Here is a 26,626-nt window from a genome sequence, read left to right as displayed (position 1 = left end):
AAGCATTCTTCATTTCTCACTCTTCCTTGCGGCTCTCGGTGTCTTACTAGTCTTCATCCATCAAATCTAAGCTGCTTGTGTCAGGGGTGCCACCTACATTCTCAAGTTAGGGGTGTTACACCGTCTATGTGTGAAGTAAACCTGACCCAGATTGCACTCAGATGGTAGAATTCTAAAAATTGTGCCCACATCAGGTAGCCCACCTTAGGGGTAAACTAGCCTGAGAGGGGGGACACACCACGTAACTAGCTATTTTTCCCACCTGACCTCATGCCAATTGGGCCCAGGGCATGGGGTGACATTTACCCTGTCTGGGGAAGCCTGGGGCCGCATATCAAAGGCAACAGAGGCCTTTGAACCCTCCTGCCTCTATATGCGGATCACTTAGCCATCCTGCTTGAAGTAGGTGAAAACACTTCCGGCCGGAGCAGGCATTGTTTGTGCCCTCAGAGAGTGCAGGCTCTCACCTGCAGGGGGTCAGAAACCAGTTTGTAGTGGCAGGCAGGTCTACACCAGTCAGTACACCAGTAGTCAGTGGGTTTTCAGGGGGCACCGCTAAAGTGACCTCTGGGTGCATATATTAATAAATTCATCACTGAAATCAGTGTGGGTTTATTACTACAAGCTGTTTGATACCAAACACCTCTAGTTTCAGTGAAGCCATCATGCAACCGGGGAAGTTGTTTTCACTAGTGTCCAGCATGTACTTAAAACGGCTTCCCTGCTCACTTGCAGTATCTAAGAATCGACGTAGACATCATGCAGATATGTCCACACATGCAGTATAGTGGAACCTGCCTTGGGGCTGATTGGCCTGCTGCAAGGGTGGCTTACCTAGCTCCATGCAGTGTCTGAAGGCATAGCACACAGGAGGTGTGTCATGTAGTTCTTCAATTTTCTCTGCACCATGCCCTGCCGCCTGCAATTACAGTTTGCATGCTGGTGCTGAGGGGTCCTTTAGGGTGGCACAATACATGCTGCAGCCCTTAGGGACCCTCTTTAGCCACCTTGCCCAAGGTGCCAGAAGCATAACAGTAGTCATCACACGGGAGCAATATAATGACAGCAAAATACTATCTCAAGACACATTGCAACATGTTTCTGAAGCTTATCGTGAGGGGAGGGAGAAGAGAAGGGGTTAAGTCAGTACATACTCCCCACATCATTTCAAACTTTTATAAAGAAGTCTACTTTATGTCCCCATCTCCTCCAATGTGTCAAAAAGGACTTCCGATGTTCGTGCCAAAAGATAGCTCTGGAGAGGACCCAATATATCTTTGGGGCTCGAAGCTCGATGGAGTGTTTCGGCATATGAAGTCAGTTGGTCCTGGCAATCCATTAAATCATCAAGCCACTTCTTAAACTTTGGCGCCCGTCCCCTACCCCATCTGCAAGCTACTCTGCGTTTGGCAAGCAGTAAGGCTATGGTAAGGTATCGACGGTGTAACTTGGGGATATGTTCGGTGTATCCTCACGGGGCTATCAGGGGCCTAAGATCGGGTGAGATGGACGTCATCTGTTCCAGGGCTTCAAAAATCTGTGCCCAATATTCATGTACATGTGGGCATTCCCAGGCAAGGTGTAGGAAGTCAGCCCTTGGACTACCACATCTCTCACAGCGATCTGACTCTTTCAATTTGAAGCAAAACATTTTGATCAGGGTATAGTATAAACGCTGCAGGGATTTATAGTGCGTGATGCGCAATCTGCAGCTGGCAGAGATTTGTTCAGTTTGTAAACAACAGTATTACCATTGTTCGTCTGTCATTTCGTACCCTAGGTCTGTGTTCCATTGTGTACGAGAAGAGCTAGGAGAGCCCAACTGTTGTGTATTTGTACATTATGATAACGTGTAGAGACCATTTACTAGGGACTTACAAGGGGGGCTAAAGATATTGCCAATTGGGGAAACAATAGTTCAGTTTCAGGGAAAGAGGTTCAGGCACTGGGGATCTGAACAGCAGGAACCCAGTGCACTTACATTTGATACTAGGAAAAAGGTGGGGGTGACCATGTCAAAAAGGGGCACTTTCCTACAATAAGCACACCTTGCTGCCTACATGATAGGATGCATAATATTTAGAAGTAGCACATGTGTGACATTAGAAATGGCATGTTTAGCCACTGACTAGGCCCAAAACGACATTGTTCCTGCTCATGCTGTAACCAGTACATAGGAAAAGTCAAAGTATTGGTCACATACTGAAATCTGTAACTTTTGACCTGGACCAGCTATAGACTGCATTCAAATGCTTGTTTTATATTCAATAACGATTGAGTATAATGGTGAAGGGGAATTTCAAATATATATATTTTAAAAGTAACTTTTAGAAAGTTACCTTTACCCTGACAGAAGCTGCGGGAGGCCTAATTTGAATGAGCTCTCAACTAGCTGTCTAGCCTGTACTTGGCCTGAATGAGTTAGGAAAACTGCTCCCACAGCAGAGACAATGGCCTGGAAGTGGGGAAGGGGTTTCTTCCCTGGCCAGGAAAAAACAATTGTGGTGGGCCCAGAGACTTAATTTACTTCAAAGTGGCCTGGCCTGTCATTAGTAAATCTTAGGCAACATCTGAAAAGCCCTAATTATTGCCCACCTAATCAGGCTGGCATCAGCCTCAGTGGGGAAAAAAACATTCCAGAATCAGTTTTTAGTGACCATAGATGACGGAACTGATCATTACCCTGCAACACCTCTGGGTGGAAACACTAGGGGAAAGGGGGCTCCCCCATCTTGGAGTTTGTGAGTGAGGGACACTAGGATTGTATAAAGCAGGGCAATCAGAAACTGCTGAAAAAGTGCAGAGGGTTGCCCCAGAAAACTTTTATCACATTGGTTATGGACTGTCCAGGTGTCACCCAATCCACTAGCTCGTGACAGTCATGAATATGGCTTCACAAGGCACCATCCTTGGAACACTTACTGGACATGGCTGAGATCAGAGGAGGACTGGACATTCGGTCTGTGACTTGATAGGAAGCCTGAAGGACCGGACTTGCTCCTGCTTGGAACCAGGATTAAGTAGAGTGGACTGCTGTGGTCAGTTAGCTGACCTACTATGTGGCTTTAGGTACCCAACAAGCTGCAAGAGGCTTTTTCCTTGAAGCACCCAGCTGACCACTGGCAACAGGAACTGGACTAGACTTTGTTGTTGGCCTCTGCCTGACACACTAATAGCCTCTAAGTGCCCTCACATGAGGTCCCGGGGGCCTTAGAAGTGCCCTACTGCGGTTGTTTGAGCACTAGAAAATTTTTTGGAACCTTCTGAAAACCTTTCCTCTAGAGCTTCTGGTGGACCCACAAGAAAAAGAATCCAACCGGCCGTTCCACGGTCTCAGATTGAATTTCAGCTTTGTCCCACTCAAGGCTCCCAGCACTTCAGAAAAAAATGACTGAGTCCTATTCAGCACTAAGACTTAAGACAATTTTCAGTGAGAAATCTCCATAGCACCAAAAGGTTCAACCTGCTTAAAGTACTCGGCCTTCATTTCCATGGCAACAGCTATAATTTCAGCAGTGTACCGCCCAAGGAGGATTTACTTCTCAAAGAGGGACACATTCCCTTTCTGCATTGGGCCTTAGAGACGTTTTAAAGCGTTTTGACTTCCAGACTTTCACCAGGCCCAATCCACTAGTTTTATCTGTCTAGGGCTCCATCGCAGTTAGCCTAAAATGCACCTAGGTCCTGGTCTACCTCTTTCATAAACTATCACTGGCACTTAGTGTTTTTTGGCACAATTTTCACATAATTCTAAAATTCATATACCGGTTCCCCTTATCAGATATTTGTTCTATCAGTCTAATTGTAGTCATTAAATGTTTCTCTTTATTTAAAAAATGCTTGTGGCATTATGTGGTGTGTAATACAAAATATTAGTACAAATACACTGCTTGTCAACTTCGATCTACAGGCAAAAGAGCCAAGCATTTTGTGTACACCTGTCGACAAGATGTATTTCAAATGGCAGTACTTTACACTGATAATGTAGCCCCACCCCCAACAAACCTGAGATATTTCAAAAGTTATGGGTGCACTGGAATGCGGAAATCTGCACTTTTCTTTTTAATTCTTTGTATTAAATTTTGCTCAGATGACCATACAAACCAGCAATTACTACAATCTGTAAATGATTGACTTCTCAATATTCCCAAATTTTTAACCCAGTGAGGTGTGAGGACTCGGGTCCTGCTCATTTCCAAATAAATCCCTCCAACATGTAGCACTTCATACATGCAGTGGTTATATACAACATCATAACAAGTCAGGTATCTGCACCTCCTGGATCACATCCATCCTGTGTGGGTTGCTCAAGTTTCCGTCTCTCTCTATATTTACACCATGGTGACCATATTTTCTCCCACTTTTTAACACACCCCCTGCTTCTATACACCGTTTCTTCGACACCAATTAAGCTTGCGTTCCCACCTTCGCGAAATCGTCATCTTTCAGGTCTCTTTTAGCTAAGACATTCTTTTCCAGCACGGATATGATGTCTTAAACATTGCTATTTAGAATTTTACAGTCTCAAATACAGTATTTGGGTTAATTTATAGAAGTGACTAATGCCCCTTATAAAAGCAAGCCTTGACCTTTAAGAAGGAAAGGAAGGTGGTGTGATTTCACCTTGGAATGCTTCAGCTTTATACCCGTGGTGATTATAGCAGTTCCAAGCAAAACCCATTCCTTAGTCACAAAACCCATTTTTCTGAGGCAAGAGTTTCATGCAGGGGGGAATAATCCCTCATCCTCTCCCTCCCAACCTGCCGTTAGGTCCACAAGTGAGTACAAATGTTTTGTCTGTCTTTAGGAATGGTAAAGCAGGTTGCTAAGATGAGGTTGGTTGTCGTTCCTCAAGGTATGTAAAGTGTATCCTTGGTGCTGAGAATGCAACAGTCTCTGCAGTGGTCTCTTTGGAGTAGGTGCAATCCTGCAATATACGTTCTCTCTTTAAGACTCCCTCGGCTCTTGCTATTTTATTGTTTCTTTAAATCAGCTCAAGGGATTCATCAACAGGATGTCCAAACAGTTGTCATCCATTTAGAGGAGTGTCAGGTTTGTGTCTGTGCCTCCAGCTGAACAGCAGACACCTTGATACAGGTCTCCTGTTGCCCAGTACTTAACTGAGTGTATGACATGATTACCGTCATCCCCTATGTACACCCCCGCCCCGAGAAATTACTTGAGCTCCTTTTGTATGTTCTTCTGGGAGGTACTGCATGACATCTTCTAGGTCTTCTAAAAAACAATATAGACTGGCATTCACAACTGCATAGCGGTCACCCTTTCCACTTTCTGTAATCCACACCAGCAGAAAACAACTTGTACCCATTTCTCTTAAACCTGGCAATGGTGATGGGCTAGGTGTTGCAACCATTTGCTCAACATTTATGATTCTACCTTTCCTCTCGGTCTCCGATGTCCAGTCTTCTGTACAACAGTGTAAGATCTCAAATCTTCTTCAAAGGTTTGAAACATGTGATTTTCAACATCAATTTTCATAAATAAAGTTATCAGTCAGTTTTGACAACCATGTGTAAAAATGCAGCTCAAAGTAAAGTCGTAGCCTTTTTTGTATTTTTCCCCCCAGTATTGCTGATGTCTTTTTTTTAACCCGGAAGCTGTCTTGCCTTCGTCATTGTTAAATGTATAACTTTTCTTTGTTTTTTTGGTAGTCAACGTTTTCAGTGTCAATAGTGTTATTTCGTCTTACTGGTCTGTTTTGTAGTCTGAAGACTGGTTTGCAAGAAGAACTGCCTCCTTAGAGGTTTGCCTTTGAAATTCATATTTTACATGAAAGATCTGTGTGAACTGAAGTCGATCAGGATCACATTTCTCAGATCTTCAGTCTCCAAATCAAACAATGAGAATATTTCCCATGTCTTTCTTTCTTCCCTTCAACATCGGAGGCATGAGTGAGCTCAGATCCAGGTCCTCCAAAGTCTGCTTCACAGCATGATCTTCAAGACTGTGGACTTGAGCCTTTGAGCAAAGCCATGAAGAATTCTAAGTTCTGGTTCATTCATTTTCATTGATTTTGGTTTAAGAAGTGTACAAGGAACACATCCTTTGTCCTTGCCACGGAAAGAAAGGCAGAGATACCACAAGGCATGTTTATCCTTTTATGCAAACTTTCATGGCAATCAGAATACAAGCCGAAATCTTGAAGACTAAATTGAACAAACAGAGACAATGACTCATCCATTTACAGTCACTTCAACATCTGCCATCTATGTCGAGGACCATACAATCTTTTTCCAATCACCGATCTATTATGTGTCTTTCATGAGTGTTATGTTTCCAAACTCAAAACCTCAATAGCTGCAATCTTACAGTGCCAATCTTCCAGAATTACACATACACACAATTAATCACCTATGCTACTCTTCACTGCGAACGCATCAGTGCAAGGAGAAATCTAAAATTTCAAGACTTACTCACTAGATCATGGGTACTGTCTGTGGCATGCCTTAGGGTCGCACTAATGCCAGCAATGCAAGGGTCAGGGTGATGAAAGGTGGGCGTAGGTGAACGGGAAGCAGATGCATGGTGTGGACAACAAACCAAGCCTTCACACGACTTCTGTCTGCCACCAACGCTTTATTCTCATGCACCAAGAGTTAAAGTCAAAGCATTAACTTCTAATGTAAAACGTGAGAGGGAAAGAGATACTCATCTGCTGGCTGGATTAAAAAATGTGAAACCAGAAAACCTGGTATCAGATCTGGCTTCCCCACTTGACGAAATTGTGTGATCCTAAACAATGGTTAATTTCACTTTGCCTCCTATTTCTTTATTAACACATATGAGAGCCCCTTAAGATATAAGAGTTTAAGATGTGTGCTGTAAAACACGGTCGCTTGTTTTTATTTAATAAACTATAATGTTGTTCCAATTCTATAACAATTAAGGCTACACACAATTTGCACCTAACAAATGAATTGCCTCTTGGTTCACAAATGGCATTGTTTTCAGAATGGAGGCAGCATGAATGTTTCCAAAATCATGTTTGAAAACTATCACTGCTATTAAATGCTTCTCAATACAGCGATATAATCTGTTCTACTAATGTAAAATGCCCATGCATGTTAATAAAATACACTTTTTGGAGTTTGCAGAGAGTTTTTTTTAACGTCTTTACATGTTTAGTGCAAGATGTATTTAAAATTAAAGGTGTGCCTAAAGATAAGTTGTCTAGGACACCTTCTTTTCTTCTTTACCGTTAGTTAAGTTAATGTGTAAATAAAGTATGTCTGTTTGTTTCACAGCTTTCGGAATGTTACTGCTCTGTCAAGTGAACAGCAGCCCAGAGCGGCTGTTCACCAGGGGCTGCAATTAATGGTCCTGAGGGCCGCATGCGGCCCCCGTTCAATATTTGGAGCATCCTTGCACTAGATAATAGAATAATGCAGAACAAGTGAATGTTTGTAATCATTAGCTATAATAAAAAGTAATTAAACAAATAATTGAGTTTGTTCATCCTTTGTAGATATAGTATTGTCTTATCACTCAACATCATACGCAAAGATCTTCCTAAGAAAGATATCCCAACAATATCTGATGCCATTATTGGTTTCAGTGCAGCCAAACAGATTTTAGCATTTCCTGCACCTGGATGTGGCAAGACATTATTACAAAGAAGTGCTATTTTACAGTCAATCTGCCCTGGTTTGCTTACCGTCAAGGTTCGTTCCAGCTTGCCGGTGACTGTACTGAAGCAGTACAGCACAAAGTCTTCACCTACACAGTAGATCCATTCTCCACGCGGCGACAGGGTGCAGCACACAAAATCACCACCTTCCCTCTTACCAGAGCTAAAGCTCCTCACAATCTGAAACAGATACACTACATTAATATACACAAAAGAACAAACCGAGTGGCTTCTTTCGGCACACAAACAATAGCATCAAAGAGTGCATTTAGTGACTGTTGAAGATTTGTTTTTTAAAATCAAATCATGCACAGGGAGAACAACAAGAATCCCCCTTATGGTGGTGTATAGTTTAATATAGGAGAGGCATGAGTAAATTCAGATAACATTTCTTGAGAATCTTGACAGCACACATTACTGATCACTGGACCAAAAATGTAGTTCCCTACAGAATTGCTTTCCACTCTTGGAGGATTCGTGGATCCCCCTCCCCTACTGCCTTGTGTGTATGAGGGAGGGGCAGTGGTAAATCACTTGCTCTCTGGCTCTGACCCTCATTTGGCAGTTCTTCTTCCTCTGACCCTCCTTTGAAAAGACTGTGCGTAATGAGATATTATCAGTGTCTTGGTGCACTCGGAGTGTCCATCCATGGCCTGACGGTAAGATTAGAGGCAGTGGGGTGTGACCCCCCATCCTTTGTGGCTACTCCAAGACAATCCAGACAGGCTTCTCTGCTGGGATAGAGGCCCTTTAGATAGCTTTGCAGCGCTGTTCTGCCCTGCACAGTTATTTTTGTCCTCTAGTGCAGTGTTTCCCAAACTGTGGTCCGCGGACCCCCAGGGGTCCTTGACACATTCCCAGGGGGTCCGCAGGCAGCAGTTTTAAAAGCACTTCAAAGTTCCTTGCAGAATTAGCAGTTTTCGAGCAACAATAAAAGTGTCAAGATAACACCAGTGATTAATGTACCTGCTGGAGAGAGAGAGAGGAGAGTTTTGTCCAGTGGCAACTTTAACTTATCTAATGTAGCACAGAGGGTTAATATGCCTACTGCAAAGGACATGTACCATGCTTTTAATTTTTTTTAAATTTTATGTGCATAGGTCAGTCGGTTACTTACTGCTTTTGTCAGTAACTTATTTTTCTTTCCAGATTGTCGTATCCTGGTGCATAATAAGGTCTTCATTTACTATTCTTTAAAAGCTAATAAAATTCAATATGTAATGATGACTGTGTTGTAGACTGCACCATTGTTTCCCAAAAACTTTCGGGGGAGAGCATTCCAAAGCCCCCTGTGTAGTGGCCAGGTTCACTCATTGCACTTGGTATGCACCATATGGGGACTGGTCTGAAAACATTTTCTAGGGCTGCTTTTGGTTTCCAGTCTGGCCCTGGCAGGAGCAGAAGCCTCGTACTGCAAAGTAAAACCAGCCATGTAAAAGTTTGTCACTAGGATGCAGCACCAATCTTCCCATTAAATTATTTAGTTATCTGTAAATTCTTTCAATATAAAATTTTAAGATGGATATTTACAACAGAAGTGGAGGATCGTGTTGTTAGCCTCCTTGGCTTAATGACACGGTCCACCACTTTGGAAACATAGGGCTGCACCATATTTACAAGAATATGGTGCAGCCCTGCGTTTCCCCCTGCGCTGGCGCTACACTTAGCAGGGTAGCGCCAATGCAGGCACCCTTGCACCACAGTGCAAGTGTGACTGCGTGCAGGGGGAGATTGTTTATATACAGGAAGATCCTCCTTACTGAACATAAAAAACCAAAGGCGTTTTGCTTTTTCCATGTGTACTGCATAAGGCAGCACACATGGAAAAAGCAAAATCGAGGCGAAATAAAGCATTTATCCTCGTTTCATCAAGTTAAGTCCAAGTGTTTCCTGGTTTTAATTTTGGAGCAGCCTCCTATTTATGCTGCCCTTGTAAATAGGAGGCAGCGTTAAAAAATCAATGGGTGTTGCAGTGGAACGCCCATCGCAACACCCACTGCCCACCTCTTTCACGTTAAGTATTGCATGAAAGGGGATCTTATTTGCAAAGCAGCGTTAAGCCACAGTAAGTGGCTCAACGCTGCCTTGTACATAAGGCGAAGCCCATATCGCCACGGGAACATCACAAAAAGTGACGTTCCCATGGGGATAGGGGCTTGTAAATCTGCCCCAAAAATAGTTAGTTATTCGAGTTTTTCTTTTGTGTACACCTGTGTTTATTTTGTTCGAATTACTGCTTTAATGTTTGAAATTTAAATCCTACAAATTGCTTGGGGGTCCCCGGCTTCCGGTGGTGACTCAATGGGGGTCCACTGGAGTGAAAAGTTTGGGAACCACTGCTCTAGTGGATTGGATAATAAGCCAGCTAGGGAGTACCACTTTTTAATTAGAGAGGATAGATAGCACAGACTCGCTTTTTAAAAAGAAGATACATCAAAAGTGTAAGCTGAAACATAGTAAAGGTGGCTACAACCCCATATCTCATATGAGGTCAATGGCAATGTCGGGATTATTCTAGTGTAGTGATGTAGGTCTTTTTACCTACATGTGAGGGGACTGCTTACTTGCTCTCCCAAACAAAAGTACATCCAGTCTGACAAAACTGGTGTCCTCTGCCTATTGGTGGCTTGTGTGCTATGTCTTGTATGAGAGAATGGTTCACTGTAGATTGGAATTCTTGTGTGTCCAATTGGGACACTGGATAAGGCTGCATGAGATGATGGCCCAGCTGCAACCGGTCATCTCTAACTGAAGACCTGACAGCCCTCTTATACCATTGTTCAGCCTCCACTCTCCCCTGAACCTGAAAGTATCAACTGGGTCAGGTGACGCTACCTCATCTCTTTCATTTCCAGTAGTAGCTTTCCCCTGGTCAGTAAAGCTTATCCTTTCTTCCATTAGTGGCAATATTATATACAGAGCCAGCATCCTACACCCCTATTGTGTGCCCGTGTGGCATCTGGAAGGCCCTGTGAAACTACATTTCCACCATCAATATGAAAGAGCTTGAAAAACAGTTCGGAAGTCACTTGCAGGAAGAAACATTTTGTCGTTCTTTAGAAGAAAGAGCAGGTACCAGAAGTCTTTTTTCTTTTGGCACTATGTTCAATGAGGGTGAGGTTGGTGTCCTGGGCGAATCCAAGTGATTCGGCATTTGGTGACGTCAAAGCCGTCAATGTTCACACCATTGTGCCACGTTTGTATTGTTTCTTTGAATTCTGTCTTGGCTGGGTCAAGCTTCCCTGTAATTATGGCAATGAAAAAGCATCCTGCACCCCCAGCATCAGGACCACTGATGGGCTGTGTTAAATGTTAAAGGAGGCAGAGACTCAGAGGACACCAAGATTGCTAGATGAGACTGGCAACTGTCTCCCTGGAACTAAGTGGTCCCTGTGCCTGACCCCCACCACTTAGTGTCCCACCCCAAGTGGAGAGCTAGCCAGGTGGCTAAGATTTGTTTAATCCCTTCCATGCTTGTGACGGAACCACTCAGTCACAAGCCACGGGTGGTGTGTGCTCATGACGGAGTGGTTCTGTCATGCTGCTCCACCCAGGAGGCACTGATTAGTGAGTGGGCGGAGCGGTGACGGAACCACTCCGTCATAAGCACAGCCCGCCTGGGGCTCGTGACGGAGTGGTTCCGTCACAAGCATGGCGGCGCCGCGCGACCCCCCCCGGCCGACGGAATTACCGCCGGGCCAGGGGGTTAATAGCTTACAACTATGTATTGCATTTTTAAAATGAAAATGTCTTTACTTTTGAAAAGTTATATCTCGGGTTTCCCTTGATTGGTGTTTTGGTGTCTAAATTAAGATAAAAATACACTCTTTTTATAAATTGGTGTCGGATTTTTATTGTGTTGTTTCTCTTGCTCTTTACTGTTTTGGTACCTCTAAATGCTTTACACTTGTTCCTTTGATTAAGCCTGACTGTTCTGTCCCACAGATGCCCAGAACTGAGCTAAAGGTCTTCTTAAAGAAACCTAATTATACCTTACAAAGAGTGTGACATTATTACATGGTGAGGTCTCACAATTACATAACAATCCACTTTCCTACAATTCACAGTAGTGTCAATTTATTACATTTCCTGCTTCATTTCTCTTCTTTCCTTACTGTGGGATTTTAACAGTTACTATCAAAATTTGATGTGATTATTAAAATAAAAACACAAAAGTTGCCTGTAGATATGCATATGAAAACGAAATACAAATAAGAGGTCTTCAATCTAAATGTTCAGGGGTCAAATTCAGAAGAATAGAAATATTCTAATCTTTAAGAATATCTGCCAAAGAAGAAAGCACTTTCTTCTGACAGAGGATGTACTACAAAAACACGTAACGAGCAGAAGTGATCTTTCAATGGAAAGACCACTTCCACATACAGAGAAAAAATGGAGTGGGGACAATTTCAGGATAGGAAACTAGCTTACAATAAATGTGCCTTAACATGATCTATGTCATTGTAACTAGTCATGTCTGAGAATATGGGCATACAAGGGTTATTCATTATCAGTAGGCGAATCTGTAATCATGCTTTGCATTCTCATGTTCAAGGGTGGATTTATGTTATACAGCACTACAAAATAAATAAATAAAGGAATAAATAAATAAATAAATAAGCAGCCTACTGGGAGAAGGGTACATTAAGACAACTTGGAGCCACAGGCAGACAACATACTGAAAATCCCAATTAACTACCATGCGTCACAGCCCAAAAAAATAGGGAATTAAATGGGCAGGACAAAAGCAGAATTATACATCTAGGGACAATCCTTATGAAAATAAATGACATCTGGACCAAATAGCAGAAGAAACGTACCCAACTTCTTGGAACAAGCATAAAACAAGAAAACATCAAAAGGAGGGTTTCTGAAAAGAAATCTAAACCAAAAGGAGGCTCAATGTCATCACCACAAACGTTAAAATGAACCAGAGGCTACTACTAGTTTCACAGTTAGGAACTCTGCCTGAGAAGGCTCTCATGTAAAGGGATAGAGTCTGTTTTGTCTGGGCTGAAATTAATATTGTTTTATCATTCATGTGTTCAAGTCTAGGCCAGAATCACAGCGATTGGATGGATTCTAAGGTTATGCATTAAGATGACTTCCCCAAGATGAAGAAATACATTCTGCAAGGCATTTATGTCCCAAAATAGACGAACAAGTTACATTCCTAACATTGCTCGGTCCACCTATGATTCTGGCATCTCAGGCACAGCATAAGGTCACTCACGTACCTGCCCCTGCATGTTCATGATAACCACAGTGTTTGACCTGTTACACACAACGAAGTGCTCTGGGTTTTTTGGCAACAGCACTACATTGTTAACTGTGATGTCTGTCCCTGCAGTGCTTCCCAGGGATTTGAAGGTGTTGCTGCATTCAGTTGTCTTCATGTTCCAAATCTGTGATGTCAGGAGATAAAAGCAGATCACCAAATTAATTTAGTGTATATCTAGGTACTTACAGCAGATGCACCGAGGACTACAAAATTCAGTTTCCTAAGTTATTGAGATGCTGGCATGTAAATGGAGAGTAGGATGTTCTAAGTATCGATGGAGTCAATGCTACAGTGAAAACACGCATTCCTTACCTTTAACTTTAGTATTACTGTGTTGCTATCTCTCATACAAAGAAATGTTCACCTTTTGTAGTCCAACCAGACATTTTGATGGGTCAGTCATCCATTGGCTGGATGGCTACTACAGGTTCCATGCGTGGTGTACTTAGTAAACATTCAGAGTCTTCAGGGGGCAGATAAGGTGAATCGAAAGTGAACCTATGTTTAGGCATCATGGGTGACAGAGATGGTACACAGAACACTCTTATTCTATTGAGAGTTGGGTTCATCCTGGCAAGAGGTATATTGCTCAACACAGGTGCTCCAACAGGGATCCACTATGCAGAGGTATTAAGGGGGATGAACAGATGTGTCCATATGGAAAAAACTCTGAGGAAAGAGAGTGTCCGACCAAGAAGAGAACAATTGGGGGCCCCTGGTGGATCATCTTGGACTGACTGCACTATAACCACATTATCTTGTTTACTATGCTTCCTGCATTCATATTCTGCGTTATATATGTAATATAAATATATACCATCAATGTTCTGCAACATCCATGTCTGCTCATTGACCTACGTAGTGTTAGTGTGTGTGTGTGTGTGTGTGAGAGAGATTGAGTGTCTGTGTTGCCCGACACTCCCCCTCTAATAAGCCTAAGGCTGCTCGAGCACACTACCACAAATAGGGTACCTTGGCACTGTTAAAGCAGGCCCTGTACACTAGTAAGGGATATCAGGACTATCTCTAGCGATCTGGGTCAAGACCATTCACCAGTGTAAAATCAGTCCCATTAGCACCAGTTCACAAGATGTATATCTAAAAATTTGGAAATATTGCCCACTGCCAAATCTTCACTTCCTCGGACGCCAATGGATTACAATGACTCGAGTGGCAGTGTCAAACGGAGAACTGAAGATGTATAGGAGATAATGACTGGCAAATTTGGAAACAAACAACTATTTCTAGACCACGAGCGACTTCATTCCCCTTTTGAAACAATAATACTACATTCCCCATATTGGCGGTCAAGGTTTACCGAGGACCGGAGTTCCCATGATGAAGGGATTCCCGAAATGCATTGGGAACACGGCACAAAATATGATTTGTTTAATATGATGTAGAAATGTGAATTGTTAAATAAATATCATATCAACGAAAAGTTGATTGGAAAATTAAGTATTGTTAATTCTGTTATTCCTTCTTTTTGTTTATCATTTGGTTGATTAGCCATAAGGAATACATGTAAGCACTATGTACGAATAGGCAAAGTAGAAATTGTTGTAATTAGTTGAACATTTGAATTTTTGTAAAAAAGAGTTGCTTTCAACAAACTGCACCATAAGGGTTTGAGTAGTGCACCTTGTTATATGTGACAGGATGTGTACAAATTCACTTGTAGATATTACAACCTGACAGGAGCAGGTCAGGGTACAAGGTAGCACACATTGAAAAAAACAGAATAATTAGATTATAATATCGTATTCAGTAATAAAATTGGTGTGCAGGTTATACCCACTCTCAAAAAGTAACACAATGTCGCAATTTAAATTCAAATAAAAAAGCAGACCAATGAGGAAATTGTGCCTCGAAAGGAGAGCTTCATGCAGCAAAGGGCACTGCTGCTTTCAAAGCCCAACTGCAGAGCAGAAAGTCAATGTTGGAGCTGGTGTCAAGGCACACCTCACTGCCCTCCAGATTCTGTGCGGCCATCTTCTGTCAGGGATCAGCAAGCTGCACCAAGTCGGCGCCTTGCAGCTGGAATCGCTGCCAAAGAGCACGAAGACAGGCCATTTCCCTCCCACCAATGGAGAGTGGGAGAGAGGAAGGGAGGGCAAAATTAGCCTCACAATGGAGACAAGAGTGACAGCCCTGGGAAAGCAGGCTTGCCGGCAGCAGCTCGCTCCAAGCGAGAAAAATAAAGCATCTGCAACGTAATACAATTCACATTACTGAAAGTTTGAGCTATTGGCGTTGCAATATTGCAACATCAAGAGCTCAACCGTTTAGTAATGCGCAACCAATTGCTCTATTTTCTCAATATTATATGTTTGTAGTAACCAGCGCGGCTGTGCTGCTTACGAAAAATCTACAATGTTGAAAAAATACAGTTTGGTGAACTGCGCAATGAAAAGAAAGGCGCGCTCGTCGACCTATTTTTTTTTTAACATTGTACATAGTGCAACTGTTGATTACAAAATAAATATAAATTAAAAAAATCGTGTTTGGCAACCAGCGTGAGAGTAAAGAATGGCACTGCCCCATTGTTTAAGATAAAGGCGTGCCTTGCTGCCGGCAACAGTAGCTAGGAATAACTGATTAGAGAAATAGTGCCCACAGAATGTAAATAAAACTCATGGAGCAACAATACAGTAAAAGGTCCAGTCCTCATGGGAGGTTACAAATGCAGACAAGGCGGTACTAAGGAGGGAATACTAAGCCAATACACTAATCAAAAGCAACCATTTAGAAAGGACAGTGACAGGAGCCAACTGAAAAGATGGGTGGGAAATGGACGGATCTTCTATTCCATACCTCAATACAGCATGTCTCGAAGAGACAAGCCAAGTGATGTCTAGGTGAGACCTAAAAATGAATGATTCCTTGTTGTTTCTGGGTCTCGTTTCCCTCTGGGTCTCAGTTCCCCGGAAGAGCCAACATTCACTGAACTCATCTTTTTTGGGTGTCGCGCCTAGCGTTGCAGTGCGCAGCACTGTCGTCTAAAGAAAGGGGCCTGACGTGCAAGTGCGGCATGGGTCGCTTGGAAACAAAAAATATTCGCAATGGTATAGGTCTTGCATTTGCGAGAATTTAAGCTATTGTCATTTACAATGCCAATAACTCAAACTCTAATAAATGCGAGACCTATTGCGTTGCAAATGCTTGTTTATATTTTTCCCAGGTGTCTAGTGGTCCTTCACTCAAGCATAAGATGGCTGGTGCCCAATGCGAGAAAGAGCCAGTCCACCACTCCACTAATACACCTTTTTCATTTTTATATTACCTTGAGGTCATAACTGTTTTTGATCCTCTTAACCCAACCCCCCCCCCCCCTTTAGAGGAAAACGAATATGTCTTTTTTCCCAAGATGATGAGAAGTGCAGCTCGACTACTGGAAAAGCAGGACCGATAGTTCACTGATGTCTTTTCATAATTCCCTGTTGTTAATATGTAGATCTTCTCAGCTCCTAGCCAATGGGAAGTGTGGCTCGATGGCAGGAAGGTGTCTACCCTCCCAAATTCACGATATGTTGTTTATTTTTTATCCATCACTGGTGTCAAATCATCTTTTTGGGCTCCTTGGGGTGAGAAAGTTGTTTCCACAATGTAGATTTTTGGCCCCCACCCATTTATTTTACACACATTTTTCATGGAGGCTAGTGCTGCTTTCCAGCCCTCAAAGGCAGGCAGGTTGGTGCTATTTCTTCATGGGAGTAATGAACAGGAGGCTGCCTGTTGTTGGGGAAGGAAATGGAGCTCCCGTCCATGCTTTAGGGGGGAAATCTGAGGTGTGGATTCATGCTTGCTAAATCCTCTGCACTAGAGGCGTTGAAAACGTCTTATACAAACATTTTTTATTTCCATCCCCATTCGAATATAGTGACAAAGAGAACACATTTACAGAGAAATACATAACTGCTCCAGAAGGCTAATGACTAAAAATATATTTTTGATTCCTTACCTTATGGGAATTGTTCAGATGAATGACGTGAGAATACTGGATAAAATCATATTTTTAAGCTTGCTCTCTGCACTAGTAATAATGCATTTTTTTTATTCATTGCCAATTTATACAATTCACAAGTCCACATCTAATTCTAATACAAACTCTTACTGAACGATGCAGCATGTGGGAAACACATTTGGATATTTGTGCTGCCCTACCTTTACTGTACCATCAGAGGATGCACTGATTATGTAATGCCCGTCCTGCGTGAAAGTTGCTTCATTGACGAAAGAGGAGTGACCTCGGAATTCCTTCAAAGTTTTGCCAGATTTCAAGCCATGGATCCTGGATCAAAGAAAGCAGAACATTTTAACGATGAAGAAACAAAGAATCTACGGCTTTGTTTTCTCTAACACAATTAATCCGAAACTGTTCAAGAAAAAATCATTCAAAATAATTTACAGAAATGTTCAGTTCAAACAGAAATTCACACCATGTATTTCAGGCTGATTAGAACAGTTCCGTCAATCCAAATGGAATGCCACTTTTTAGGTTTTAGAGCTCAGGGTGTGAAATTACATATCCCATTTACTCTAAAAAATGACGGGTCCGGCTTTGCAAAATAATGGCAAATTTAATTTTATGCTAAGAGCATCGTACTTTAAAAAATACACAAATATATCGAACCCTCGACCAACATTTTTACCAAAAATGATATGGCTAAAATGTGTACTAATTGCTTTGGAATGAAATCATAACATGTTTTAGGGTTTCAAAGCTGGTACAGTTAGAGCATTTAACAGGAATATGGGAGGTGAATAAAGAAACATTTCGGTAAAAAATGCACAAACACAGTCTTTCACATTATTTTTGCTACAGTGTTAATTTTTTTTTTTTTTAAAGACCTTTCTAGATGGAACATATTTCAGTCCAATATACAAATCTAGGAAGGGTAAAAGAAGATTAAATCGGCATGACAAACCTGCGATTCGGGTTGGCCATTTCGGAGTGACAAATTAAATGAAAACAGATACAAAAATCTATTTTTTAAAACACAGATGTCAGGCTGATCTTCTTCACCTGTGGAACTCCAGGGCAACTAACCAATCCTCGTGATGAGTACTGCTGTTCTCCCAGGAACCACAGAAGCTTGACACTGCCAGGACACCATTTGGCAACAGTGCTTAATAAGTCTCCTTCGTATCATAGCAAGCTCGCGGAATTGAAAAGTATCTACTTTTTAGGCATGCATTTGCAGAGGGCTATAGGGTCAAAAAGTCAACACTTACACTTGGAGTATGGTGTGGCGTCAAACGCCAAGCTGATTTAGCACATCTTATCAATCACAATAAAGGTAATGTCATCTCTTCTTAAAAAGAAATGAAGATGTATGCAAAAATGAATCAGATAGGTAACTTCATAGTAGGTCATTACATTAGTAGGAAAACTGGACAAGATTCTCTGGATACTCTTTTTCATGGCTTGTGCTAGAGGCTACACACAGGCGCTAATGATACAATTTCAAGAGGAAATTCGGCATTAGCCAGCGTGCATCTCTCAAGGACATGATGCTTGCACTTCAGTCTTACTCATTTGTCATTGTGTAGACGGCTGTCTTGCAGGGCGGAAAGATGCGACTCAGCAGTCGCTGTTGAAAGTCGATTCTGCTTCAGCTCCATGCATGCAAGACTTCAATGGAAGTTGAAGCAAAGGCAGTGCGCATTGGCTGGAGTACTATGGCGTGAAAGAGCAGGACATCTCCAAAGAATCAAAGCAAGAGCAGTAGTGCATCTTTTCTCGTAGGTGGGGGCTACTTCAGATCATAGAGACTTTGGGCACTAGTTGGGAAAGAAATCACTTGTCAGGCTGCAGCACACAAGGCTGCTCTGTAATGCAGAGTGAAGAGAAAGCCCAGCAGTATAGTCACATTTGCAGAGGATTTGTACTTCTTTGTTAGGAAAGCTATCCCTCGCTGCACTACAGTGAACCTTCGGGTTAGGCTGGGTTGCAAAAGCTCATCTCTGTTCTTGGAAATCTTCACGTGTTGAAAGTACTGATAGAGCATTCTGCTGGATGTGGGTTGGATTGAGGCAGGATCTCCAGAGTTCTGACAGTCTCTCCTTCCTTTCAAGATCAGGCTTAGTCGTGCTCTCCAGAGAACAGCCAAATATTCTTTCCCCTTATCTCATCCTGTCTTTGTACAGGTGCATTAAGCTCAAGTCAAAAAGTGAACGTCCCAATAAGCAAAAGGCGTTAGCACATGAGCAGAAAAAGTGGCAGCTGGGCTCCTACCACATAGGCACTTAAATGTGAAACCACTGGATGGGACCAATCATTCGAAAGTGTATTTCCTAAAGGTGTGCCTCAACTCCATGCTAACAGTTGGGACAAAGGTCATCTGCAAAGGCTTTGGGAAGCTGTGTTTACTACCCCTGTACGCTTTCTGGACCACCACTGTGCTTTCCCAGAGTGAGCTCAGCATCTTGTAAGTCTAATTATGCTCTTTTGTCTGCAAACTCCCTGGTTGGCTGAAGGGATGCCACCTTGGTCCCCAGAAGAGTCAGAGTACTGGCCCCTCTAGCCAGAACTTCGTTGAAAGTTTCAACTCAACAATGAATACGCATGCTTCAGCAGTAGGAGAGAAGAGAGACAGCCCCAATTGGAACCTTGGCATGGCTGCCATTTTCCCTCTGGACTAGGCATTAGTCAAGGAAAACATTGCTGCCTGACCTGCATGTAGAAGTATGACCTAACTACCTGACGGAGGTACTGGAGGTGACGTTTTCTTAAAGAAACTGACTAGAAGGAACTATGTGCAGACATCCAGATAGACTAAGACAGCCAAGGAGCCACAAGCTTGCAAGAGCCTTATTGTCCAGGAGAAGCAAAAGATACACCCATTGACTTTACAAGTTGAAAGTGTGAGTCTGCATTGTCCCATACCAAGACCATTCTATTTTAGCGCCTGTATTTATCTTCTTTGTCGCTCCAGTGGGCCCCAAGACAACTAGAGTTCATCCACCAGTGTGGGCTCTCATCCCATCTGCCAGAGGTCATTCTAAATCTAGAAACTCTTATCCCATTTTTCCATTCCTTACGGTTCTGGTGATATTGCTGAATGAAGCTGTAGTCACTTTTATCAGTAACTGGATCAAAAGCCAGAGGCCACCAGTGCCGCGGTGACTACCAACCGTCAGAAAAAAACCTCTTCCTTGGCTATTAGATCCCAATACAGGTCCCTGCAAGACAAATGCGCACGTTTGACAATCAGTGGAAACTGTCCCACTATTTTGTCATCCGTTTTCAAATTATGGGACCAGTTTGACTCTTTACAGATCACTGGACTCCAGTGTCTTGGATAATAACCCATCTCCCCTTGTGGTCACCGCTGATCAGCCACCTGGACACTGCAAGAAGTACCAAAGATTCCTGAAGGGAGAGGGATCCTGTTTGGGTCGAGGTTTTAGTGACAGTCATTTTAAAGGCTACAGATTGAGCCCTTTTAAGGGTGCCTCCTTTTACTAAGGATCATCATTGGTTCCCACAGGTGGCTTGATCATAGTAGGGCAAGGATACCAGGATCTGTGACTTATAAGATTCATTTTAGAGAGGAGTCCTGCTTTTGAAATGTAAGTTCAAATGCAATTGTAATTAGCAGTTAGAGTCCTCAACATAAGCAGTGTAGACTGTTTTTCTAAACAATCCGGACAACACTGCGACCGAGCAGCAGTCGAGGGACGTCAGCACCACAGAGAGCTACTTCCAGAGTGGCTCAGCTGTCCTGATTTTCACACCCTCAACCAGCGAGACCAACAACCGCAAAGACCTGCGACACACAAGCCCAGTCGACCTAACCCCTCTGCAACCCGAGCACCTTGGCCCGTCACAGACTGTCCTGCCTTGCTCCCAGGACCCTTGTGAACCGAGCCCTCATTGGGAGCTCCTGGACTTGTCCTCAAGTCACCAACTGCAGCCTGTTTCCAGGTGCCCCCACCCCCTTCCCCCGCTTTTCTACTTACCGACGTAGAGCACACAGCTCCCAACCCAACCAGCACCTCTGCACTCAGATGCCCCAGGGCAGGTAACAAGTAACTGCTGGTGATACCTTAGACCGCGACCCCAAGTCCAGAAGGAGACCCCCCCAAAACCGTTTGCAAATAACTGTATGTAACATATGCCTTTTCTCCCATAGGGAATTATTGCTGTGTAAAGAAGCATTAAATTGAACTATTCACTTACCTGTAAAAATTCATAACTGTTAAAGTACAGATAATGAAGAAGTAAGTACAGATAATGAAGAAGTTCTTGGTATCAAAATGCATATAAAATCCAAGTTGTTTTTCTAAATTGGTCTCGGATTTCTTCTTGAGTGTGTGTCTCATTTATTGCCTCTGTGGGTACAACAAATGCTTAGCACTACCCTCTGATACACAAAACTGCTCGTCCACACTACCTCAAAAGAGAGCATTTAGTGTTGGGATATCATTTGTGTCTCTGTATACAAAGCTGGGGCTTGCCTGGACTCTACACAGTGTACCTCGTTTTGGTCCACTATATAAAGAGCCAGCTTCCTACAGTTTGTATAAATGTTATAAAACCCACAGAGAAACAGTAATGCATTAAAATCACATTTTTTAGTTTCAATCAACAGAGTACTACATGTATTCCTTTGTTTCCCTTCTAGGCGCTGACCAAAAGCACAAATAGAATACCGTGGAAAGGTTACCGCATTCACAGTTTGTTATCCTCCGGATGGTACCATGGATGACTCCAGATCCTGAGCCCCCTATGAGAGGACGTTATCATTATTCAGTTGTAGCTGTTGCCTCCAGTTCGATGGACTTAGGTTCTGTTGTTACGTTTTAGCCGATTAATCAGAGAAAGGGGATTAAAGATGGTGCTGTTAGGGGGCGTGACCAAGGAGCCAAACATGGCAGACGCGTGAGTTCGGAGCTCCGTGCTAGCCCGGAATTTATCTGCATGTAAACTGCGGCTGGGGACAGGGGTACACCTGCAAATCGTGCCCAGTGGTGCAAGGACGCCAGAGGCCCCATTTGGCGCTGCTGCGACTCACCGATCTGCAGTGGGAGCCCGAAAACTAGATCACCGGCTCCTGGAGGCGGCGGACAAGATGGCGGCCACAAGTGACTCCGGAGCAGTCAAGTGCCGAGCCTGCTTCTGGCTGTGCCGGCGCTCCGCGGGCGGGCCTGCTGCGCTCACTACATTGCTGCTCACGGTGTTGCCTAGTGATATCCTGGTGGCCCCGGCGGAGATACAGGTGTGGCCGAAATGAGCGCTGCGGCTGCATAAGGCACAGAGCCTGATCGGGGTTCGTGCACCTGGTGTGCAGTCTCTACTGCCGCTGATCGGTGGACCCCTGCAACCGGTGACTACTGGGGTAGAGACACTGGGGGTCTGATCTAGCACCTGGGCGCCTCCTTACACAACTTCGGGAGGTTGGAGCCACAACACCTACTCCGGGACGGAGCGGCCACGATGGTGGCCAGCGGAGTAGAGGACGGTGGAGACTGCCTTTCACTGTGGCTGGTGTACTGTGTGAGAGGCTGCAGGCCCTGCTCTGCCACTGCTGGCGGAACGCTTGTACAGCAGCTGTACAGCCCGCGGAACCTGGTTGGGCGCCTGGCGTGAGTGCCCTGCAGCAGGACAGCGGGGGTCGTCTGCGGCTGATGCCTGATGGTGCAGTGACAGTGATGATTTGGCGCCTGGGCGTCTCTTGGAAGGACCGAGGGAGCTTGGAGCCCCCTGCCGCGGGTAGCGATAGACACGTTGGTGGCCCGTAAGCTATTGCCCTTGAGAGAAGAGCAGGGCCAGCTCTCCCCTGCTGCCATGGCTCTATGAGCAGGTAGTCAGTCCCGGCTGAGATCCTAGGTGCGTGGGGCAGTGGCGCATTGGCAGCCTCAGTGGGCTGGCGGTCTGTCGGGGCCTGGCCTAGTGATGTGGATGGTACGACGGGGGAGCAGCGCCTGCCTGGCCTGAGTGCTGGGCCTACTTGGTGAGGCTACGATGATCTGGCGCTTATACTCGGGCCTGTGTCGGGTCTGTGGGCTGCTGGTCGGTTGCTGTCCTCGGGATTCTTTCTCTGCAGGGGTGACTCTTGAGACCAGCGGCAGAAGCCTCCGGCGAGTAAGTGCGGCCCGGAGGGCCTGCCCTAGATGGAAACCTGGTACCCTGTTGGTGTCCCCTGACTGCGGAGTCTGCCTGAGGTCACCTGCCTCGTGCGCTTGCCTCCTGGGGTGATGTGACTAGCTGCCTGCTGCCCCGGAGTGCTGGAGTCACTTTCTAGCGCGATCAAGGGCACCCCTGGCTCGTCGGCGGGTGGCAGGAGAGGCTCATTGCCCGGAGGTGTTTGGACTGCGCCTGGAATGGGGACACAAGACTGGCCCTGAACGAAGCTAGGATTGGCCCGTGACTGCGGAGGGGTCCACTTTTGTGGTATCTGCACCAGTGTGCTAGTTTGGCCATCTGGGTTGTGACCTACCTGTGGGGTATGTGCTCGGCCTTAGGTCCGGGGTGTAGATTTGCAGCGCCGACTGCTTGCTTAGTTCTCAACTCGGGCGTGTTCCTCCAGTGGGAAGTGGATCAGTGCCATGGGCAAGCCCTGGGGTTGGCAGGCTGGAGCTGCGCAGGACTCGGACGATAGTGCCCATGAACAATCACAATTGGTTGCGGACACCCTGATACAACAGCAATTCGACAAAATATTGGCGGCCATAGCCGACACGAAAGCTACCCTCCACAAGAACATCAGCACAGTGGCAGTAGAGTTGGGTCTCTTACGAGAGGATTAGAAGAAGCTCTCCGAGAGAGTGAAGGGTGCTGAAGCCAACATTTCTGAGATGGCCCCTGCACAACGGAGAGCTAAAGATGCAGAGGGGCGCGACCGCCGGAAGAATGTTAGGATTTTGGGCCTGCCAGAGTGAATCGAGAACAACGACATGGTGGCCTATCTGGAGCGATGGCTGCGCTCTGTGGTGGCGCCTGAGGGCCTATCACCTTTCTACACTCTTGAGAGGGCCCACAGGGTCCCGGCCAGGCCCCTGGCACCTACCAAGACCAGTAGTGGCCCGCCTGCTTCATTTCCGGGATAGGAATTTGCTGTTACGGAAGGCACGCACGGAGGGTCCCTACACAGTGGATAACTGTAAAGTTTCCCTTTTCCCCGACTACACCCTGGAGGTGCAGAAGAGGCGTGCCGCCTTCTTGAAGGTTAAGAGGGCCCTGAGGGAGGAGGGTCTGCAGAACTCCCTGATGTTCCCCGGCCCGATTTCGGATCGTGTTGGATGGCACCACCCATTTTTGTGGGAGCCCAGGCGAGGCCTGGGACTGGATTGAGTCCTATAAATCCGGGGCTCCCAGCCTGTAGGCCCTGGAACTGAATTGAGGAAACCAGCAGAACTTGGGAAGCGCTCCCGGGGACGTTGACTCGGGCTCCTCCCGCAGTGACAGTGTGAAGATGCCGGTGGTGACGCCACGCACAGCTGATGAAGTTATCTGAGATACCCTGGTCGTGGTGATGGCTGGCGCACTCGGGGAGCCTCTGGACTGATCTGCTGATGGTGATTCCTGGCACAGAAGCTGATCATGTTTTGTGGGGCTGGCACAACCACAACCGCTTGTGCACTGCAGCTAGGTTGTCCTCTGCTCTTATTGCCCACCCCTCTTTGAGAACCTTACTAGTGTAAGGCCTCACTAAGGGTCATGTTCCACATATTGCCGGAATCCACTCAGACAGCGTTAGTGATACCACTCCCCAAGTCCAAAGAACCTGAAGCTCGAGTAAGAGACTATTGGCCACTCTCCATGTTGAACTTAGACTTCAAGATTTTGAGTAAGTATTAGAGGGTAGGTTGCTCCAGCATATGAAATCCCTGATTCACCCCGACCAAAACAGGTTTATCCCCACTCGAAGCACCTCCTATAATCTCCGTAGACTCTACTCCATGCTCTATCACGCGGATACCCTGGCTTTGCAGCAAGCGGCAGTTCTCTCGGTAGATCTAAAGAAAGCGTTTGACACAGTAAGCTGGGAGTACTTGTTCGAGGTGATGCATCGCATGGGCTTGGGTGATGACTGGGTGCAGTGGGTACAGCTTCTCTTTGCCTCACCCACTGAGAGGGTCAAGACATGCCGAGCCATATCTAGGCCCTACAGGATCTTCTGTGGCTTCCGACAGGGCTGTCCTCTTTTCTCGCTCCTGTTTGCCTTGGGCGTAGAGTCCTTGGCGGAGCAGTTCCGACAGGTGTATCTTGCGGAGGCAATTGGGGTGAGGGGCGCCGTGGCCCTGCAGATCCTCGGTGATTTTGTTGTCCTGTGGGGTCTTAGGGTCAATAAAGCTAAGACCTATATATTTCCCATAGCTGGGCCCTTACCTAGGCAGGAGGAGTTACTACCTGATATCCTCTGGGCACAGCGTACTTATAAATATTTGGGCCTACAAATTATTCATGACCTGGAGGATCTAAGGTATGGGAATTTAGGTAAGGCGTTGCGCTCCCTCCGCTCTTGCGTTCATTTTTGGGTTTCTTTACAATTGTTCATCATGGTCCGGATTAAGCTGTCCAAGATGGTAATGTTGCCTAGGCTGCGCTATTTTTTTGTGAACCTCCCAGTTCTGATGCCGAGAAGCTGGTTTAAACCTCTGCAAGCTCTCCTTCTGCTCTTAATCTGGGGTAATGGACTACCGCGATTGTACCTGCAGACCCTACAGCGACCTGTGTCGGAAGGAGGTCTAGGGGTGCCCAATTTCGAATTTTATATGCTGGCCGCCCAGCTCCAATGGTTGGTGCAATAGGTGGAGGGGGTGAATGAGGAGGGACAGTGCTTAGCGGATTCAGCGGCTAGTCGTGGACTAGTGATGGCAAAACTCTTACTGCCGGCCATGTCTATCCCCTCCTGCTCTCTTCTGCAGCATACAGCCTTCCAGGGGTGGAAACAAATCTGTAGTGGGCAGCAGAACCCGGCAAGGTATTCTCCCTTTATTTAGCACTGATATCATACCACTGCGCAACTATTGAACCTGAACTCTAACCATAGTAACATAAAACATCCCTTTGGGCTTCACATACACTTTTTGTGGTCGTTTCCAAGGTTTTAAATTATGGTAACTTTGCATTATGTTTAGGATTGTGGTTAATTTATTTACTGATCTTCCAAACTGCAAATGTGTGTAAATGACCCTGAAAGAACGATAAAGTCATAAGCACCATGGTTCCTAGAAATACAGGGTTGTCCCTCATTTCCTTTGCAGCAATAAGGGAGAAAAGCAGGAACTGAGTAAGGATGGTTGATGACATGCAAGTGACGGCTAGGCTCAAGCATCCATCGAGACATACAAACAAGTGTAACTCAACAAATAATATAAGGGAAAAAATGACAATTTTTGGGAGGAGCTTTCTTGTCAAGCCCGTCACATGCGGGTCAGCAAAGCACAGGGCATCTTCATTATCCTTTACATGAATGTAATCAAAACAGCAACATCACTGAATAGTTTAAAGTTAACAAAACACACAAATGCATTTGAAAACCGGACTCTCTTATGTAAACCTCACCTGATAGTTTGGTCAAAGGAAGCACTGAGAATCTGACTACTGTCTTTGGAGAAACTGAGACAGGTGACACCTTTGCTGTGTGCACGTTCAAACCGCCTTAAGCACTGGCCACTTTGAATCTTCCATACCTAGGGAAGACAGAGAAACATGGTCAAAAGGACAAAGTGCACTGAATAGCAGC

At 44.9% G+C, this 26,626-nt stretch overlaps 1 protein-coding gene across 1 annotated transcript in view; it reads right to left on the bottom strand.

Annotated features, from left to right (window-relative positions):
- Positions 1 to 26,626, bottom strand: part of SMU1 (SMU1 DNA replication regulator and spliceosomal factor) — a 56,455-nt gene that overhangs the window by 5,216 nt on the left and 24,613 nt on the right. Inside the window, exons 8-11 of the mRNA XM_078676517.1 lie at positions 26,446 to 26,573; positions 17,094 to 17,220; positions 12,886 to 13,053; positions 7,676 to 7,828 (exon numbers count right to left, since the gene is read on the bottom strand). Coding sequence (XP_078532643.1) covers positions 7,676 to 7,828; positions 12,886 to 13,053; positions 17,094 to 17,220; positions 26,446 to 26,573 — 576 coding nt within the window. The remainder of the gene's footprint in view (positions 1 to 7,675; positions 7,829 to 12,885; positions 13,054 to 17,093; positions 17,221 to 26,445; positions 26,574 to 26,626) is intronic.

This window comes from Lissotriton helveticus, chromosome 2_1, assembly GCF_964261635.1.
Source record: "Lissotriton helveticus chromosome 2_1, aLisHel1.1, whole genome shotgun sequence".
In the NCBI taxonomy this organism is placed as follows: Eukaryota; Metazoa; Chordata; class Amphibia; order Caudata; family Salamandridae; genus Lissotriton; species Lissotriton helveticus.
This window is presented reverse-complemented; position numbering and strand designations above follow the sequence as displayed.